Here is a 20,248-nt window from a genome sequence, read left to right as displayed (position 1 = left end):
GTTTGAAGCCCCTGTCAAGCTCTAAGTCAAGGTGTTTTAAAATTCACCCAAACAAATCACTGTGCAGTCTTTACATTTTGCAACCCTGAGGGAGATGTGACAAATCTACGTCAAGATTCTCCTCATGAAGGCCTTTTCCTGTGTCTTCTCATAAAGTTATCTGTGGTATCATTTGTCTTGTCGTATAAATTAAGGCAAGGGTAGGAAAGTGGAAGAATGTATGAGCACTTTTATTACATGACTGTAAAATAGACTAATGTATTAACTTTTTAAAAGGAGAAACATGTAATCTCAGTTCAAAGCTAGGATTTATTGGTGTAGAACCATGTCCCTCATTCCTAGATCCAGTTCATGACTAGAAAGAATGAAGATTTTGCTAAGAACATCAGAACTTTTCTTTGAGGGTCTTGCTGACTATGCCTAGTTGTAGGAAAACCTGACTATACTGTCCCAGGGACAGAGGTCTCAGCTTCCTCTCCTGTAGCGGTGATAGCACAGGAGTGCCTGCTCCTGTCACATCTTCCAACCAGAACACCACGTTCATCTCCAGTTGTGACCCAAGAGGTCTCTCAGACATCACACTTAATGTGATAGGTAGGATCAAATTACCCACTAAACAAAGCATTTTTACAGTAATGTGTTATTAAGACTGTAAACTTGTTAAATTATGAAATGCCTTTTGATGTGTTTCTTTGATTCTAAGATGAACATTTTGCACAACTTAACTCTGAAATGAGAATGTATTTTTCAGTTAAAGATGAATCAGTTTAATTGGTGGCTTTTTTTGTTTGTTTGTTCTGCAACATACCATCAATTCCTGTTTTAATTTTGAAATGTTATCTTCTATTATGTTTGTTTTGATATATGTGCAAATACGTATTTCATGAGGAAGATTACACCATATTTCACTCTTTAATGGTTTTTATATTTTTCTTCTGAAAGAAGTAATGGACTCTAGCAATAATCTGTATATATATATACATATATATATAAATATATAGATATAAAACACATTTTCTGAAATGTGCTTATACATTTAGTGCTTCATAACAAATAGGAAAATGCACATTGATATGAGCTCATGTAAGTTGTTCAAAAAGGTCATTTTCCTTTTTTCTACTTCTTTTGCTTATGTTTTTATTTGATATTCAGTATTTATTTCTGTTCATTACAGGTTTATTTTAGGACGGTAGAACTTGTAGAAGAGCCTATAGAAGGGTCTCCTGGTCTAAGTTTTTACTTCAAAATTAATGGATTTCCCATATTTCTGAAAGGCTCGAACTGGATCCCAGCAGATTCATTCCAGGATCGAGTAACCTCTGACTTGTAAGTTACCATTTTTCATTTCTTGTTCCTCTTTTGATTAACAGTCCCACGAAGCTTAAGACTTGTTACTCATTTTTCCTTTCTTTAGACCCAGTGGAAGAAACTGAGAAGTAGTATAGAATTCTAGGATGACAGAAATTTTAAAATGGAAAGGATTTTTAAATCATATATTCCATTCTCCTAATCTATAGATAGTCTTGGAGAAAATTATGAGACTACTGAAGCTATCTATTTTTATAAAACTATTGTGCATCTTGTCTAAAAATTTAATATTAAATTAAGATTTTTTTTCAGGGTTTTGAAGAAAATCTTAAATATTTTTAAGCATGCTTTTTAAAAATTGGGAATCCATAATTATCTCTCATGCTAAGATATTTGCATACTCTTTAACCTTAAGAGAATTAAAAAAAAAACCTTAGAAATTCATAAATGTATAAATGCACACTGCAGTATATTATTTGGTGTTTAGAATGTAGGTGTGACTAGTAACTAAACCCTGATTTTGCCGAAAGTTGTAGTAATTTCCTTTTACTTCAAAATGTGTATATTGTTCTGAATTTTGTAGGAAAAATTCTTCTTCAGGCACAGGCAGGGGATAATTTGCTCCATCTTTTCCTTTTGAAATGCTTTTCTCTCTGGCTGTTTTTGGCCATGGGCTATTGAGCACAGCAGAGCCAATTGGTAAACTGCACATGGGGGGCTTTCCTGAGTGCCCAGGGCTGGGTCCCTGTTAATTGGCTTCCCAATTCATTACTGGGCTGTGTTCTGAGGATGGAGAGTGCACATTTTCATCCAACTGGCTGAAAATTTCTCTATTCTTCTGAGGGTAGTGTGAATAGGAGTTGGAAAAGGTATAAAGAAAATTTACTAGAGAAAGAAGTACTGGGCTGGAGGAACTGTATAAAAAGGAGGTAACGGTGTGCAAGGTGAGTAATTCAAGCTTTGGTTTTTGTTTTATAGTTTCATCACATACTTTGCAAGGTTTATACTTGTATTCTTCTACAGAAATAACTTTAAAACCAAAATTTAGTTTTAAAAATGGCATAACATTACTGAAAATTTAGGAAGCAGAGAAAAGATCTCACCCATTATATTTCTGTTTGTGTTTTATATGTGGTGTCAGTTAATGTGTATATAATTTTGCCTCATTTTCTATACTTAGCATTATATCCAAACCATTATAATTTAAAAATGTGTTTATCTAACAGAGATTTGAAAAGTGTTTTTCTACCACAATGTGTTTTGAAATTCTTTTTTATAATATTCCAAATTTTAAAAATTAATGTTTACTTTTAAAATTTCAGAGTACCTATCTTAAATTTAATTTTAAGTTTCCTTTTGTTCTCTAGGTTACGACTCCTTTTGCAGTCGGTTGTGGATGCCAACATGAATACTCTCCGGGTTTGGGGAGGAGGAATTTATGAGCAGGATGAATTCTATGAAATCTGTGATGAACTAGGAATAATGGTGAGTATATGATAGTATTATATGTATATTGATATATTACTATATCTTCTGTTTGACGTTCAGTGTTTTGTGTGGGTGCTATTGCTCATTACTACTTCTTTCAGAGTGAGGAATGATATTCCATTTATTCCCAAAGAATAACTGACATCTTGCAAACCCAGCACCATAGTTGATGGTGATTATCATGCACATTTAATCATTTTAAATGATACATATTCCATATGTTAGTGATATCTAAGTTTATGTCTAGCTACATTTTCTTTGTAATTTTCTCTGTGCTATGAAGATACACTTAAAAAAGCAAGTTAAATATTTAAAAATCTTAACTTCATGGGGATCTGCCTAGAGAGAAGAAAAATAATAAAATTAAGGAAAATGTGTGCTTAATATTTTTGAAAAATGTACTCTGAACATGTTTTGCATTGGTGAGGATTGAATAAAGGAAATATTGTTGTTTTGGTTCTAGTATTACAGTTCTAAAATGGAATGAGCTCCATAGAAGAGTAGTAATTAAAATAATGATGATGATGGTCATGATAATGATGACAATATTATATTATATTTATCTAGTACCAGGCATTGTTCTAAGAGCCTTGCGTATATTATTTCATTCTATCCTCATGCCCATTCTGTGAGGTAGTTACTATCATTTTCTATTCCAGATAAGGAAACTGACACAGAGAGAGGTTAAATAACTTGCCCCAAATCACACGGCTGTGTGGTGTGTGATATATATGGTGGAATCAAGTTTTGGACTCAGACAGCCTGATTCCAAGCTGATGCTCTTAACTACTACTGTCCTCCCTAGTAATGGACTTACATTTTTTCATTATTAAGATGTGAATGTAGTGCTCCTTTCACATGACAAGTTAACCCCTGTAAGGAAGTAAACTTGTTGACTACACTCTGATTCTTAACAGTCTTCTCTCTTGAGACCAAATTCCTGGTAAAAGTAGGAGTGAGGAGGGATGTGGGGAAGGTGCTTTCTGCACTCAATCTTTTCATATTTGAAGTCTCCATTTTGTGCAGTTCTAAAAAATTGAATCTCTGCTCATCGGCGGGCACCTTTCCTCTGTGTCTTCATGCATCGGAGTGATCGAGAAATTATAGTCATTTGATTTTTCATTTGTGTGCAAGATAATCACCTAAGTAAAAGTGAGTAATTTCTGTGTAGTAGTGTTTATGGAAATGCTTTCTTGTCCTTTGTTTTCTTAAATAGATATGGCAGGATTTTATGTTTGCCTGTGCCCTTTATCCAACTGATAAGAGCTTCCTGAATTCAGTGAGAGCAGAAGCTGCTTACCAGGTATGTGATTACCATCCCAGGAAGAAAAAAAAGAAGCAACAATGCTTTGCTTAATTTTATCTTTTGCTAAATCCCTCCTAATTTCTTTTTGTTGGTCTCTTTACTAAATCCTATGAAAAACTACAGTCAGGTTATCGACCCGCTAGGCAATTAGCTTCAGGGCTTTAGCACCACCTGTGACTCATTTCTCTGCTGAATTCCTGGCTTTTTTATCCAAATGCTTCTTTTTTGGTGGTAGGAGGGGCCAGATGCAACAGCTTGTCCTTTTAGAAGGGATATCTTGAAATGCCCCACACCACTGGATGCCTATAAATTTCCCTGATGTAGAAGGCCCCTGAATTTTTGTGGGCTCCATCTCCCATCCTTTGACCTGCAAATGTCTCACTACTAAAGCTAGAGGAGTTGCTACTTCTTGCTCTCTAGGTCCAATCAATAGGATATCATCAATATAATGTATCAGTGTGATGTCTTGTGGGAAGGAGGAATGATCAGGGTCCCTGGGAACTAAATTATGACCTAGGGCTGAGGTAGGACAGTAGTGAAGATGAATTGCTGGTCTTGCAGCTGAAAGCAAACTGTTCCTGGTGGTCTTTGTTAACAGCAATTAAGAAAAAAGCATTTTCCAGATCAAGAGTTGCATAGCAGGTACCAGGGAATGTGTTAATTTGCTCAAGCAATGATACCACATCTAGAACAGCAGCTGCAATTAAAGTCACCACCTGGTTAAGTTTACAATAATCCAAAATCCATCTGTTTTCTGCACAGGCCAAATAGGAGAGTTGAATGGGGAGGTAGTGGGAATCACCACCCCTGCATCCCTCAAATTTAATAGGTATTTCAAATTTATCATGTTCAAACCAAACTTATATTACCGCCCCAAAATTTGCTTTTCCTGCAAGTTGTCCCCTCTTCAGTAAATGGCAACTACTCTTTGAATTGCTAAGGGCAAAAATTTGAAGTCATTCTTGACTCTCTTTCTTCTTTGCATTCTCTCTATACACATTTATATTTATATTTACTGATATAAATGCAAGGAAGGGGTTATATTCTATATTCTTCTTAGTTCTGTCCACTGAAAAGGCCTAGAAACAAAAGCTCACACAATAGTTGAGCATCCTTGGTGTCAAGATTGTGATATTGAGATTATCTTTCCCTTTAAAGATGATTGAGTTCATTTTTCTTAGAGAAATGGCTGGTTCCAGGTCTGAGGGCAGGGCATGTACAAGATGATCCTAGAACCTCTTAACATACAGATAAGGAAGCTCTCAAAGATATGTCAAAAGGATTTGAAGAGGCTCTGACCAACCAAACATGGGACCATTTGATTTCAAGCCATTGAAATTCTTTCAAAATAAGGGTAAGAATTTCAATGGCTTGAAATCATCATGTTTAAATCTATGAGTTCATAATAATTTTTAAAAATTACAAATTATTTGGTCACCATCTAAGAATGATAGGGAGCTGATTTATAATCTTGAAAACAGGGTAAATAAAGGGAAAGAATCAAGAACTCCTGAACGAACGGTGGCACCAGGTAAACAAATGGTAGATGAAGGCAAGTGTCTCCTTATAAAATATTTCCAACTAATATAGAATGTAAGCAAAATGGTATAATTAGGATTTTGTTATGTAGTAATCTCCAGTGAATTAATCTATCTAGACATTGAGCATCAGTGACTACAAATATAGAAAATAACTAAAACCAGATGTGATATACTGCCACAAGAAAGAACACAACACCAAAGGAATCCAGAAGAGTCTGATGAAGCCTCTAGTTCCAACTACACCCTGCATATGCAATCAGTAAAATTAAAATCCAGACTCTGGGAAACTCTTGGGGTCCAAGGTTCTTCAAAGATAAACTGTAAGGAAAGAAAGGGATGGAGGAAGAACCTGTAGTTATAAGGAGACTTGAAAGACATACCAGGTTTTAAACCAATGGAAAAGACTAAACTGTGGTGCCTGGGATGTGTATTTGGATGGAAAATCATAAATAAAAGGAAATGATTACTATGAGAGTCAGAATGATGATTACCTTTGGGAGGAACTGGAGGCTGTGATTAGGGGGGCACATGGGATGGCTGGTAAAGTTCTCCTTGATTTGGGTGGTGATTACAAGGGTGATTCCCTTATAATAATTCACTGTGCCATATGTTCGTTTGTGTAGTTTTATGTATTTGTGTTTCGTTTTACAATGAAAGGCTTAAAAAGTGGAAATCAAATCATTTCCTTGCTAAACGTCCTCCAGAAGCTTCGTGTTGCCCTCCCCCACGTGCGACCCTCATGCTGCTTGTCTCTCAGCCTCATCCTGCATGGTCTCCCTCTTGCTCTCCACTCTCTGGAACACCTTCACTGCCCTCCGCTATGGATCACTTTACGCATTCTCCTCTGGCTCCTCTTAGCTTAAGAATAACTTTCTCTGGGAAAAAAACCTTTCTCCATCTACAAGTCTAGATAAGGTTGCCTTTTGTGATACACACCCCATTAAAAAAAAATTTTTTTTTTTTTGCACTTCCCATTTTTAAATACTTGCTCAATGTTTTGTTGCCCCTGCATGATAGTAATCTCCCTGAGGCCATGGTCTGGTTTGCCTCTGTATCCCCAGGAACTGGCTGGGTTATTCATTTAGTGTGTGGATAGATGGATGGATAGATGAATGAATGAGTAATTTTTAAAATATTAATTATAGTTTTTCAGGGGGCAAGCATTTCAGTCACTTTTAATTTTCTTTCATATGAATGATTAAAATATAGTACCTAATATACCTTCAATTCTTTTATGTATTATTAAAGAACCATTTTATGCAGCATTTGCTAAAATTTTTTAATAAAACTTAAAAAATTACCATAAAATTCTAAATCAGTTTGAAGGGTGTATGTAACACAGAGTCACTGAGGCTTTTTGCCTCTTCAGTATTTGTATTTGTATTTTCAAGGAACCACACAAATCAGCTCAATGAACGTGCTGGTCTCCATGGTAGCAGTCCTCACTTACCTGGGCATGTACAGAGGGAAATAAATGAAATACTCTTTGAAAGGCTGGTTTAGAAAAACAGACTTTAATTTGTTAATGAGGTATCTCTCTTTAATACATCCTTAACACGTTTCTATTTTATATGTCTAATTTACTTAGTTTTTTGAATGGAGACCACAGTGAAATTATGAACTTCAAACATCACTGGGGATCCATTACTTTAAATAATTAGAGTGAAAGAGAAGCTATAAATACCAGTGAGGTGATATTGCCAGAACTTGTTCCAAAAGAATTTCTCTTGACCATTGACCCACCATGTAGTTCTCAGAGAACTTTAATTGAATTCTTCTGCTGGGACAAATCTCCCAGTGTGTCAGAAGAAAGGGGCATGCTGGAGTTTGTCTAGTGCATAATGGAACTGGATCATTTTACTTTATGTAGGCTCCAGAATGAGCTAAATTCATACAAGCCTATGTCTCATAGCTGGCAGAGATTACAGGTAGATTTTCTAACTTCCACTTTTATATTTAGATACTTTCAGTAATTTATTTACCCTTAGTTGATTTTTTTGGATTTGCCATTGATAGCTATTTTAGGAGACATCCTCTTGACTGCCCTACTCTTTTTTTCTTTAGTGTTCCATGTTTGTCTTTTACTTCCCTTGCAAACTTCTGTTTCTTGTCTCATTCTTCTCCAGCTTTACCCCTGGAACTCACTTGATTTGTAAAACTCTCTGTAGTTGTGCTTTTGGTTTTCTAATCTCAGGTGAGACTCTTTGGGAAACTTGATCCCTCTTTTAGTGGTGAGAGTTTTCTTTACCTCATTTGTTTCTTTGCACAAAACCCCAACTTGCTTTTGAGAACTAGTACCTGTAATGTCAGAATTCTTTGAATTCTGCCTTTTGTACTTCTTAGAGCCATTTCGTGGGGTTCAGATAATGATGAGTGTCTTAGAGCTGCTATGACAAATACCACACAATGAGTTGGCTGGAACAATGGGAACTTATTGTCTCACGGTGTGGAGGTTAGAAGTTCAACATCAAGGTCCTGGAAGGGCTTGCTTTCGCCCAGTCTGTAGTGTCCCAGCAACCCTCCTTCACACAGCGAGCTCTCTCTCCTTGTGTCTGCCCCCTGGCTTTTGATGACTTCTGGCTGCTGTTGACTGACTGTGTCTGAATTTCCTCTGCCTTATAAGGCCCTAAATCATATGGATTAAGGCCACCCTGATTCAATTTGGCCTCATCTGCATAGGATCTTTGAAGACCCTATTCACAAACGAGTCCACACCTAAACCAGTAATAGCATCTTCAAAGGTCCCATTTACAGATGGGTTCACAATCACAGGAACACAGATTATTAATACTTAAACATGTCTTTTTGTGGTTCAATTCCTAACAGTGAGGTTGATTCATTTTTCTCTTTTTTTAAAAAAAGTAGATTGTCTTTTCTTCAGTTTTTATACAGCAGAGTTTATAAAATATAGATTAAAAGAATCTCAGAGTTTTCAAAATGTTAAAATGGATTCCCACAGCTGATGTTACTAGCCCCTTTCTAATTAATGAGTTTTCTGGCACTTGTGAATTTATGTGCAGAGAAGGATAAATGACTACTATTTTATGAATGATTATAGTCTAAGTTTTTATTTTTAATAATGAGCATTTGAAAATTATTTTATGTTTTCTTAAAATTCAGATCAGGAGACTGAAATCTCATCCCTCTATCATCATATGGAGTGGCAATAATGAAAATGAAGCAGCGTTGATGAAGAATTGGTTTGATATATGCCCCAGTGACCTGCAAACCTACATCAATGACTATGTCATACTGTATGTGAAAAACATCAGAGAGATTGTCTTGGCAGTAAGTTTTGATTTTTATACAGTAGAATTTAAAAATGTGTTACTAGAATGGATTAATTTGAATACTGGTATAGCAAAATTTTATGCCCCTTTTGGGGGGCAATCTTTTACAATTTCATCTTAATGTGTAGTATTCCATTATAAGGCTGCAGCTTCTGAAAGGATTTACGGATTGTGGACTCCTTTGAGAATTAATTCATCTGTGGAAATCTCCACACAAATTAAAATTGTACTCGTTATAGGTTATCCCAGACTCCTATTATGGGGCCCAGGCCTGGATCTCCAAAGGTTAAGAATCTCTATGTTAGATGATTTATTGGTATGCCAGTTCTAAAAATTTATAATTGTAAATATTAAAGGGAATTTCATCTGTGTCATGTATAAATATGTTGCTGTGCTGTATAAGGGGCAGGGCAAGAGAAAAGAGCTGGTTCCCAGCTCTCCCTTTGGGTCATTCTTTATGGGATTCTCTCTGAATTATTTAATAGGCACATTATAACAATATAAATTAATAGAAATTGGCTCTTTTTTATGTGTGGGGGGAATTTTTTTTTTTTTTTTGCAGTAATGCCTTCAAAAGTTTAGCTTTCTGAAAACTTTAATGTTAATCATGTGATGCAATAATCTTGTCATCTTTACACTTTTGTTTCTGTAATTAGCTGTTTTAAACATCTGGTTATATACTGAAGCAATTTTAAAAGAGGTATATTTTAAAATTAGTATGTAATATTAGTACCTAAATATGGTCAGTTGACAGCACTGTACTGTTTATGTGAAGAAACTTAAATGAAAACTCAATGAAAGACATAGGTTCAAATTTATAGAATTTTTCTCTTCATAAAGGGAGATGATGTAAGATTTAATTAATATTTATAGAATGTTTATTTTACTATCTTTGGATGAAAGGTGTTGGTGAATATTATGTTTTTTTTTGATTTCTGATAGATTTCAACAATGGATTTCAATGTCTGAGAATTTTCACTTCAGAGCATAGTGGCTAAGAGCTCATGAGTTCAAATCCTGGCTAGGCCATTTACTGTCTATGTGATCTTGGGCAAATTACTTAATCGCTGTTTCCCCAGCTATAAAATTGGGTTAACAATAGGGCTTAACTCTTAGAGTTGTTGTGTGAATTAAGTGAGATAATGAATGCAAAGTGTATTACATAAAGCACATAATAAAATCTAAATTAATACTAGCTATCATCATCATCATTGTTGGTTTCATTCAACAAGATACGTCTTCAGATACTTACAAATTTTAATCTCTATTTTAACCCGGTATTCTTGAACTTAATAAAATTAGTTTCTGTGTACCTTCTCTTTTCCATTTCTGTAATGAAAATATGACACCTTTCTCAAAAGAACCAATTCATCTTAAAATGATTTTCTGAGCAATAATTGATATTTGCTGATTTCTTTGGAGATGGACAGGAATTAGGTGCTATATAGTCATTGTTGTTGCTATTTCTATCAAAGTGTAAGGCATTTAAGGGAAAGCATCATGAATAGATCCATCCACATATTAATTAAAATGATGAATTTCCTATTGCACTTTCTTTTTATGGTCATTCCCTCAGTTTATTTTACAGCATCTCTTGATCCAAATACACTTTTAAAAAAAATTCAATTTTATTGAGATATAGTCACATACCGTACAATCATCCAAAGTGTACAATCAGTTGTTCACAGTATCATCATATAGTTGTGCATTCATCACCCCAATCTATTTTTTGAACATTTTCCTTGTACCAGAAGAGGTAAAAGTAAGAAAAAAAAAAAAAAAAGTAAAAAAGAACACCCAAATCATCACACTCCCTTTAGCCATACACTGGATAAAGGGAGCGTGATCCACAAGGCTTTCACAATCACACTGCCACCTCTTGTAAGCTACATTGCTATACAATCGTCTTCAAGAGTCAAGGCTACTGGGTTGCAGTTTGATTGTTTCAAGTATTCTAGCTATACCAATGCATTAAAACCTAAAAAGGGATATCTATATAGTGCATAAGAATGGCCATCAGAATGACCTTTTGACTCCATTTGGAATCTCTCAGCCACTGAAACTTTATTTTGTTTCATTTCACATCCCCCTTTTAGTCAAGAAGATGTTCTCAATCCCACGATGTCAGGTCCAGATTCATCTTGGGAGTCATATCCTGCATTGCCAGGGAGATTTACACCCCTGGGAGTCAGATCCCACATGGGGGAAGGGCAGTGAGTTCAGTTGCCTAGGTGGCTTAGTTAGAGAGAGAGAGAGCGCCACATCTGAGCAACAAAGAGGTACTCAGAGGGACTCTTAGGCACAAGTATAAGTGGGTTTAGCCTCTCCTTTGCAGTAATGAGCTTCATAGTCACGTCCTGAGATAGAGGGCTTGGCACACCAAACCTCCAGTCCTCAATATTTGTGAGAACATCATCAACAATCCAGGTGAGGAAACCCAACACCTCTGCATTTTTCCCCAGCATTTTTGCCCTAGTCTTAACCACATCTGCTTCCTTCATATTTCTAATTGAAATCTGGACTCTTTTTCAGCTTTTTAAACAGTTGTTATATGTGCTAATACTGACATTCATATCTGCTGAGTTCTAGCTCTGAGTTTCAGGTGTCACACAGATACCCAAAGTTCCAGGGATCAAGCAGGTTATACACAAAGGGGGGTCTGCATATATATTTTTATTCTCTGCCCAAATTACTTTGGGATGTGTCGCTATTTCACACTAACTTATGCAGACCTACCGGGTCTCACTTCCTATTAAAAATTCCATGTAATTATGGTATTTGAACAAACTATATGAGTCAAATTGTTTAGGAACTATAGATCCTGCACCAACTAAACATCTCTTCCTTTGGTCTCACATGGAATTTGAAGTTTTAAAACACAGTCAGTATTGTCCTTTACTCTTTGGCCCAGTTTCCCCAGTCCTAACCACATCTGCTTCATTCATATCTCTAGTTGAAATCTGGACTCTTTTTCAGCTTTTTAAACAGTTGTTATATGTGCTAATACTGACATTCATATCTGCTGAGTTCTAGCTCTGAGTTTCAGGTGTCACACAGATACCCAAAGTTCCAGGGATCAATGAGGTTATACACAAAGGGATCAGTATCTTGGAACCTGGAGATAGCTTTTACAGTTCAGGAATAGATGTGACTGCTGTAAGAGCTTACAATCTGGGGACCATTACAATAGAGTTCCCCTGATAAGCTGTGCTCTGAGGTTCAATTCTGAGTTTACACACTGAAGTTAGTCCATATTGGTGAGGCCCAAATACACTTTTAAGGTCATGACCCAGAAAGAGATCATCTGAGATTTGTGACTAAAACCAAGCCTCGAGAAGAAACACTAGTGTACCATCAAGAGTGAATATTTTTAGACACTCATTAGTAATTGCTGAAGAATCTGGAGAAATCAAAAGAAAATCATCAAGCTTTGGGGGATTGATTTGCCTTCTTTTCTGACTTTACTTCGAAGCAATTATAAGAATATTTTTTAAAAATTTAAGATTACCCATAATCGTACCATAGTTTTTAATGGCTTTAAATTCAGCCAACATCTACTGACTACCTATTGCCAGGAGCAAAGCCTCAGTCCAGATGCAGTTGAGAAACTCTTATCCTCATGGAGCTGACAGTTTACCAACAAAGGGAAACAGAAAACAATTATGAATTTTACAGGGCAGAATGAAATAAGTGCTATACAAAATGTAGTTCCAAAATCTTAGGAACGTTGTGGAAGAAATCGTTAATTTTAACTGGAAGGGTCTAAGAGGGCTTTCAAATAAGAGGTGATGTTCAAACTAAGCCCTTAAGGGCTGAGTAGAATTTTGAGGCAACAGGTTATCCAGCAGGTATTTTAGGTCATGGAAACAATACGAACAAAGGAAAAAGGGATGATGGTGTGTGCTGTGTATAGAGAGCAGCCAGCAGTGCCCAGTGACTGAAGCAAAGGACTCCTGATTGTTGTGGGACAGTCAAAGGTAGAAAAGGCAGTTTGGAACCAGATCACAGAAGGACTTTGAATCATGTTATGGACTTGGGCTTTATTTAGTTGACAGTGGGAAGCTAATGGATATTTGGGAATAGAGGAGGAACTTATCTGACCCATATTCCTAAATAATACATTTACTGGTAAAGCAATAGGGAGGTGAGAGATTCTAGGCCAGGAGACCAGTTATATTAACTGAGAATTCCAAGTTGTTGAAAATATATTATATGCTAGGCATTCATATATTAGTTATGTTGTAATTAATTAATATAATTATAATATATTAATATATTTATATAGGTACTTTACATAATTTACTTATTTGAGTTTTACAACTACCCTTATATGTGGGCAATATTATCTATATTTTAGAGATGAAGACATTGGAGGTTTGAGAGATGAAATATTCAAGGTCATACAGCTAGTAGGTAGTGGAGTCCAGTGGAGTGGGACTGGAAATAAGATGACAAGAAAAGATACTGGAATGCAGAGTTGGCAATACTTGAAGAGTGACTGAATATGGGTGGTAAGAGAGAGGGAAAAATTAAAGATGACTCCCATTTGGATAGCATTAATCAAGACAGGAAGCACAGTTGAGTAAGTCTGAGGTTAGTGAATAGGAATTCTGATTTGAAAGGTTGGATGTGAGATGTTGGCAGGACAACCCAGGTGGAAATGGGAAGCTAGTATTTGAGGATATAAGTTTGAGGTGAGGACAGAGCTCAAGCAAGTGTGGAGGTCTAGGCTGAGAGTACTAAGAACACTGGTGAGAGGAGAAGCCTCGGTATGGAAAAAGGAAAGGCTGAAGACAGAACATGCCCATCTTTGAATGAAGAAGGGAAATAGAGAAGGAAGAATCAGAAAGGATGGGGAAACCAAAGCATGGAAGTGTAGTATTGAGCAGTCGGGGCTGAAGAGGGCTTCAGCAATAATAGGTGAGAAATAGTTACTTATTGCACACCAGAGAGTGGATAGTATGGAGAATGAAATAATTGCTTTATCTGATAAGTAGAAGATCATGGATAGTTTTTGAAAAACAAATCAAACCCAAAAATTTCAGTGGAGTGGGGGTATCAGAAACCAAGTGACAGACGCTGAGAAATGAGTGGAGGATAAAGAAATTTGATGGACTGCAAGGAATCAAGGTAGTTTTTTAAATTAGGATGAAGAAAGTATTAAGGAGGCCAAGGGCAATTAGCAATGGAGAGAGATAAGAAAGAAAAGAGTAAAGGATAACTTATTAGCTATAGTTCTAAAGTTGAATAGAAAGATAACTTAGAAGACAGAAAGAGAGGTTGGCAGAGGAAAGAAGTACAGATTATTTTTCTATGATAGAAGAGAAATAAAAAAGAATGGATGAGTATACCAAGAAAAAAGTTAGACCTAATGGAGAAAAATTGAGAAAACTATTTGCTGAAAGTCTATTTCTTTAGGAAACCTTATTGGCCTTCTACAAGGTGTTTTACATTCCCAAAGAATCCTGTATTTCTCCTTGAAAACATTCATCATACTGAAAATTACTTGCTGTGTCTGGCTTCACCTCTCAGTTGTCATCTACCGTTTTAGGGGATCAGTTACCACATCTGTCTTGAACTCTGCTGAACCACCATTGCGTAGAGAGAACTGCATGCCTGGCACATAGTGCCCAAAAAGATTTGATACATGAATATATGGCAGCAGTCATAGACCATGGTTATTTGTTCCTTTCTCTCTTCACAATCCTGATTAGTGCCCCATACACAATAAACACCTGATGTACTTGCTAAATGAATGGGTCTCCTTAATGAAATAGAACCAAGCTCATCTATTGAGATGACAACTAAAACATTTTGAGTTCTACTATGTGCTGGGTACCACATTAAGTACTTATATACTATCTGCTTTAACAAATAAACCACAGAATCAATGTTTTAACACAATAAATGTGTATTTCTTATTCACTAACATTATAAAATGGCTGCTCCTGATTGACAGGCAGCTCTTCTCTATTTAGAGACCAGGCTCCCTCCATCTTCTAGCTACACTATCTCTTAGGCCCTCACCTATAAATGGGGGAAGAAGAGGAGAGCTAGGCATACGGCTCCACACAGATGCAAGGAGACCTAGAGAGTGTAGACTGATTCTATCTAGTCAGCCACTTCATAGGGACAGCTGTATATTATGGAAAGGGAAAGCTGAATGTTGGTGGACACAGCCTTCTACTATATGTTTTCTCATTTAATATTCACAATAAGCCTATTAAGAGAGGTACTGTTTTTATCCCCATTTTGCGGTGAGAAATCTGAGGCCTAGACCTGTCCAAAGGCAGTAAGGTTTTAATTTGGAATTTAAAACCAGGTCCATGAGACTCAGTAGCCTCTGTTCTTAAATCACTAGACCAGTAATTCTCAGGCAGATGTGACTTTACCCTTCAGCTTCCCTCCCCCCACCCAACCATTGCCTCCAAAGAATTATCCAGCCCTAAATGTCAATAGTGCTGAAGTTGAGAAACTCTGCTACCCATGATGGATGAGGGTTGAGGCAGGAGGTGACTGAGAAGAATAAGAATGAAATAAGTGTTAATTATGAAAGGATATAAAAGACTGGTGAAGAATGTAGAGGTAAAGGTTATAGTTGAATAGGGGAGACAAATGACGCTATTATTTTTCTGTCAGCTACTTGGCATTTTGGGGACTTGGCAGTATTTTTATAATATTTTTAAAGAAGTAAATGATCTGAACTTTTCTGGATGAAAATCTTACCCTTTAAACCATTTTGTTTCTGAACTCAGGGAGACAAGACTCGTCCTTTTATCACGTCCAGTCCTACAAATGGAGTTGAATCCATTACAGAAGGCTGGCTGTCTGCCAACCCTTATGACACGCACTTTGGTGACATTCATTTCTATGACTATGTCAGTGATTGCTGGAATTGGGAAGTTTTCCCTAAAGCTCGATTTGTCTCTGAATATGGATATCAGTCCTGGCCTTCCTTCAGTACATTAGAAAAGGTAAGCAATCATTTGATTTTCCAGCAATTCGGAATGGTCATGGGCATATGCTGCTTCCTCAACAGTGGTTCAAGAAGTCAAATGAAAGCTGCTTTTATAGAAATGAAAGTTTAGGAAGACGATGGTAGAAGAGAACTGCCTTTGGGGAGCTAAAGTCCTATAGTCATCATTTTGGAGATGATAACTTTTCTATATTGCTTATAATTATGTTCCTTCAGGGACATTTAAAAAGTAAATGGGAGCCTGTGGTTGCTTAAGCCTGACTTATCACACAGGAAAATAACTCTTACTTACTACTTGTTCTGTTTCCTACACCTATTTTATCATTTACAGATATACAGAATTGGATCATTTGTGATGGTAAGAGAGGTAAATTTGATCATGTCATTTCTTTTCCCTCCTGCTCCTTCTTCTCCTTCTCCACCTTTTTCTACATATCAGTATATTTGCTTTTCTGCATGGATTTTCACTCTGTTTCTCTGTGTAAAGATTCAGTTTCATAGGTGGATTCAGTTTCAGTGTTATATAGGTGTTCTTTTTTTATATAGCTTAATTTGGATATAATTCACACATTGTAGAATTCATTTCATACCCTTTTAAAGAGTACAGTTTGGTGGGTTTTTAGTGTATTTAGTGTTGGGCAACCATCACCAAAATCCAACTTTAGGACATTTGCAGTACTCCAAAAATGAAACACTACACCCATTAGTAATCATTCTCTGTTCCATCCCCCTCTCCCCAGCTCGAGGCAACCACTATTCTACTTTCTGTCCCTATGGATTTGCCTATTTGGGACATGTCATATAAACGGAATCATACAATATGTGAACTTTTGTGACTGGCTTATTTCACTTGGCATAATGTTTTCAAAGTTCATCTATGTTGTAGCATATGTCAGTACTCAATTTCTTTTTGTTGGTAAATAATATTCCATTGTTTGGATGTACAGCATTTTGTTTATACATTCATTAGTTGGTGGACATTTGGGTTACTTCCACTTTTTGACTACTATGAATAATGCTGCTATGAACATTCATGTACAAGTTTTTGTGTGAATTTATGTCTTTAGTTCTCTTGGGTGTATACCTAGGAGTGGAATTGCTAGGTCATATGGTAACTCTGTGTTTAACACTTTGAAGAACTGCCAAACTTTTCCTTAGCAGCTACACAATTTTCCGTTTCCACCAGCAATGCATAAGGGTTCGTTTCTCCACATCCTCACCAACACTTATTTTCCTATTTATTTATGTATGTATTTATTTATTTATTTATTATAATTATCCTAGTGGGTGTAAATTGGTATCTCGAGGTTTTGATTTGCATTTCCCTAATAGCTAATGATATTAAACATCTTTTCACGTGTTTAATGGCCATCTGTTTAACTGCTTGGAGAAATGGCTATCCAGATCCTCTAACCATGTTTTAATAAGATAATTTGTCGTTGTATTGTTGAGTTATAGGAGTTCTTATATATTCTGAACATAATATATCATTTGCAAATTTTTTCTCCCAGTCTATGGGGTTTTTGTTTTGTTTGCTTTCTTGATAGTGTCATTTAAAGCACAATATTTTAAGATTTTGATGAGGTACAACTTATCAATCTTCTCTTTTTATCACTTGTGTTTTTGCTGTCACATCTAAGAAATCATTGCCCAACTCAAGATCACAAATATATACTCCCTGTGTTTTCTTCTATGAGTTTTATAGTTCTAGCTCTTATGTTTAGGTCTTTGACCCATTTTGAGTTAATTTTTATGTATGGTGTGAGGTAGGGGTCCTAATTCATTCTTTTGCATATGGATATCTAGTTGTGCCATCACCATTTGTTGAAAAGACTGCTCTTGCCCCGTTGAATTCTCTTAGTCCTTTTGTTGAAAATCAATTCACCATAAATGTTAGGGTTTATTTCTGGACTCTCAATTCTATTCCATTGATCTCTACATCTATCTGTATGCCAGTACACACTGTTTTGATTACTGTAGCTTTGTAATAAGCTTTGACATTAGAAAGTGTGAATTGACTAAGTTTTTAATTTTTTAAAATTATTTTCTATTGAAGAAGTTGTAGGTTTACAGAAAAATCATGCTTAACATGCAGAATTCCCATATTCCATCCTATTATTATCACCTTACATTAGTGTGGTACTTTTGTTACAATTCATGGAAGGACATTTTTGTATTTGTACTATTAACAACTTTTTTTTTTCCTTTTTTTGTCAAGACTCTTTGGCCATTCTGGGTCCCTTGCATTTCCATATGAATTTTAGGATTGGTTTATCCTTTTCTGAAAAAATGCTAGCTGGGATTTTGGTAGAGATTACTTTAAATTTTTAGATCAATTTGGGGAATATTATCATCTTAAGAATATTAAGTGTTCCAGCCCAACAACATGGGATGTCTTCTTTAATTTCTTTCAACAATGTTTTGTAGTTTTAAGTGTACAAGTCTTGTGCTTCTTTGGTTAAATTTATTCCTAGGTATTTTATTCTTTTTGATGCTATTTTAAGTGGATGCTTTCTAAATTTCCTTTTTGGAATGTTCACTGCTAGTGTAAAAAGATACAATTTATTTTCTTTATTGATCTTGTATTCTGCAACCTTTCTGACTCATTTATTAGTTCTAATAGTTTATTTGCAGATTCCTTGGAATTTTCTCTGTATAAGATCATGTCATCTGTGAAAAGAGATAATTTTACTTCATCCTTTCCAGTCTGGATGCCTTTTATTTCTTTTTCTTGCCTAACTGCTTTGGATAGAACCTGCAGTGCAATGTTGACTAGAAGGGGTGAGATTGGGTATCCTTTTCTTGTTCCCAATCTCAGGAGGAAAGCATTTGTTCTTTCACTATTTACTATGATGTTTGGATGTAGGTTTCTTACAGATGCCCTGTATCAGGTTAATGAAGTTCCTTTCTATTCCTTAACTGTTAAGTGTGTATATCATGAAGGAGTGTTGGATTTTGTCAAATGCTTTTTCTGTAACTATTGAAATGATCATGAGGTTTTTAGTTCCACTACACTGTTTAAAGTAACAGAAACATCTTAGGGCATTTTCTAAATCTTCCTTAATTTTACCACCTGAACACAACTGTTTTGACTTCTATATATGGAAGTTTTATTGTATTTCTAACTTTAATAAATAAAGTCAAAACCTTAGTTCTACCCCTTGTTTTTTATTACTCTAAAATTGGAGGCTTATTTTTTAGGGATACTTTTACTTTGAAATGACAGGGGCTAGAATTTGATACATGTGAGCTGACTCACATAGGAACAAGTGCTGAGAATGGGTAGGAAAGAATGAAAGAAGGAAAAATATCTGCTGAGTAGATGCTCTGTCAAGGTATCCACTGCTTTATTTACCAAGAATCTACCGAACTTCACTATGACTGAGGCGCAGGTGAAAACTGGAGGATGGGATGTCTTTCAGTGTCCCTCAGGTACTAAGTAGTATATCTGGATTTAAACTTATTATCTGACTCCAGTGCTGATACCTTTCCTTTTACTGCACTCCAAAAAGCTGAATGTAAGAAACTGTCCACAAGTATTTCCATTCATCTCCTGAAAATAATGAATTGCCATGTGTTTGTGAGTCACCTGATGTTGTTCAAAGATGCTAAACACTGTATTTTAGAATAGGGAAAAGTGAAGAAAAGTTTTGCTCATTATGAACCATCTGTTATCTCTTGATTTAGTTATTGCCTCTTTTCAAGCTTGATTGCTCAGTTAAGGATTTGAATAGGTAATTAGGGAAATAAATGAAACCAAAAAGAATAAGTTTAAATGAAACTTTAGGTCTTTTATTTAGAGCCCTTTTCAGGTATTCAACAAACCTATTAAAATATCTTTTTCTAATTTGGAGCACATTTTTTTTTTTCATAAAATAATGTTTTCAACAGATAATTAGCAATATTACACAATGGTTAAAAGCTTGGGTTTTACAGGGATGAAACTGGACCCACCATCATGGGATTGAGAAAGCCTTCTTGACCAAAAGGGGGAGGAGAAATGAAACATAATAGAGTCTCAGTGGCTGAGAGATTTCAAATGGAGTCGTGAGGTCATTCTTGAGCTTTTTCTTATGCATTATATAAATATTCCATTTTAGTTTTTAGTGTATTGGAATAGCTAGAAGGAAATATCTGAAACTGTTGAACTGCAACCCAGTAGCCTTGATTGATGAAGAAGTTTGTTTAACTATATAGCTTATACTGTGTGACCATGTGAAAACCTTGTGGCTCCCACTCTCTTTATCCAGTGTATAGACAGATAAATAGAAAAATGGGGACAAAAAGTAAATGAATATTGGGGGGTGTAGGGAGAATGGGATGTTTTGGGTGTTCTTTT

The 20,248-nt window shown here is 35.8% G+C and overlaps 1 protein-coding gene across 3 annotated transcripts in view; it reads left to right on the top strand.

The window, feature by feature from the left end:
* Positions 1–20,248, top strand: part of MANBA (mannosidase beta) — a 168,097-nt gene that overhangs the window by 121,720 nt on the left and 26,129 nt on the right. For all 3 annotated transcript variants that reach the window (XM_037830353.1, XM_037830351.1, XM_037830354.1), the window contains 5 exons: positions 1,175–1,326; positions 2,676–2,793; positions 4,013–4,099; positions 8,764–8,931; positions 15,689–15,907. In XM_037830353.1, the coding sequence (XP_037686281.1) occupies positions 1,175–1,326; positions 2,676–2,793; positions 4,013–4,099; positions 8,764–8,931; positions 15,689–15,907 (744 nt within the window). The remainder of the gene's footprint in view (positions 1–1,174; positions 1,327–2,675; positions 2,794–4,012; positions 4,100–8,763; positions 8,932–15,688; positions 15,908–20,248) is intronic.

Source organism: Choloepus didactylus, chromosome 3, assembly GCF_015220235.1.
Source record: "Choloepus didactylus isolate mChoDid1 chromosome 3, mChoDid1.pri, whole genome shotgun sequence".
Classification (NCBI taxonomy): Eukaryota; Metazoa; Chordata; class Mammalia; order Pilosa; family Megalonychidae; genus Choloepus; species Choloepus didactylus.
This window is presented reverse-complemented; position numbering and strand designations above follow the sequence as displayed.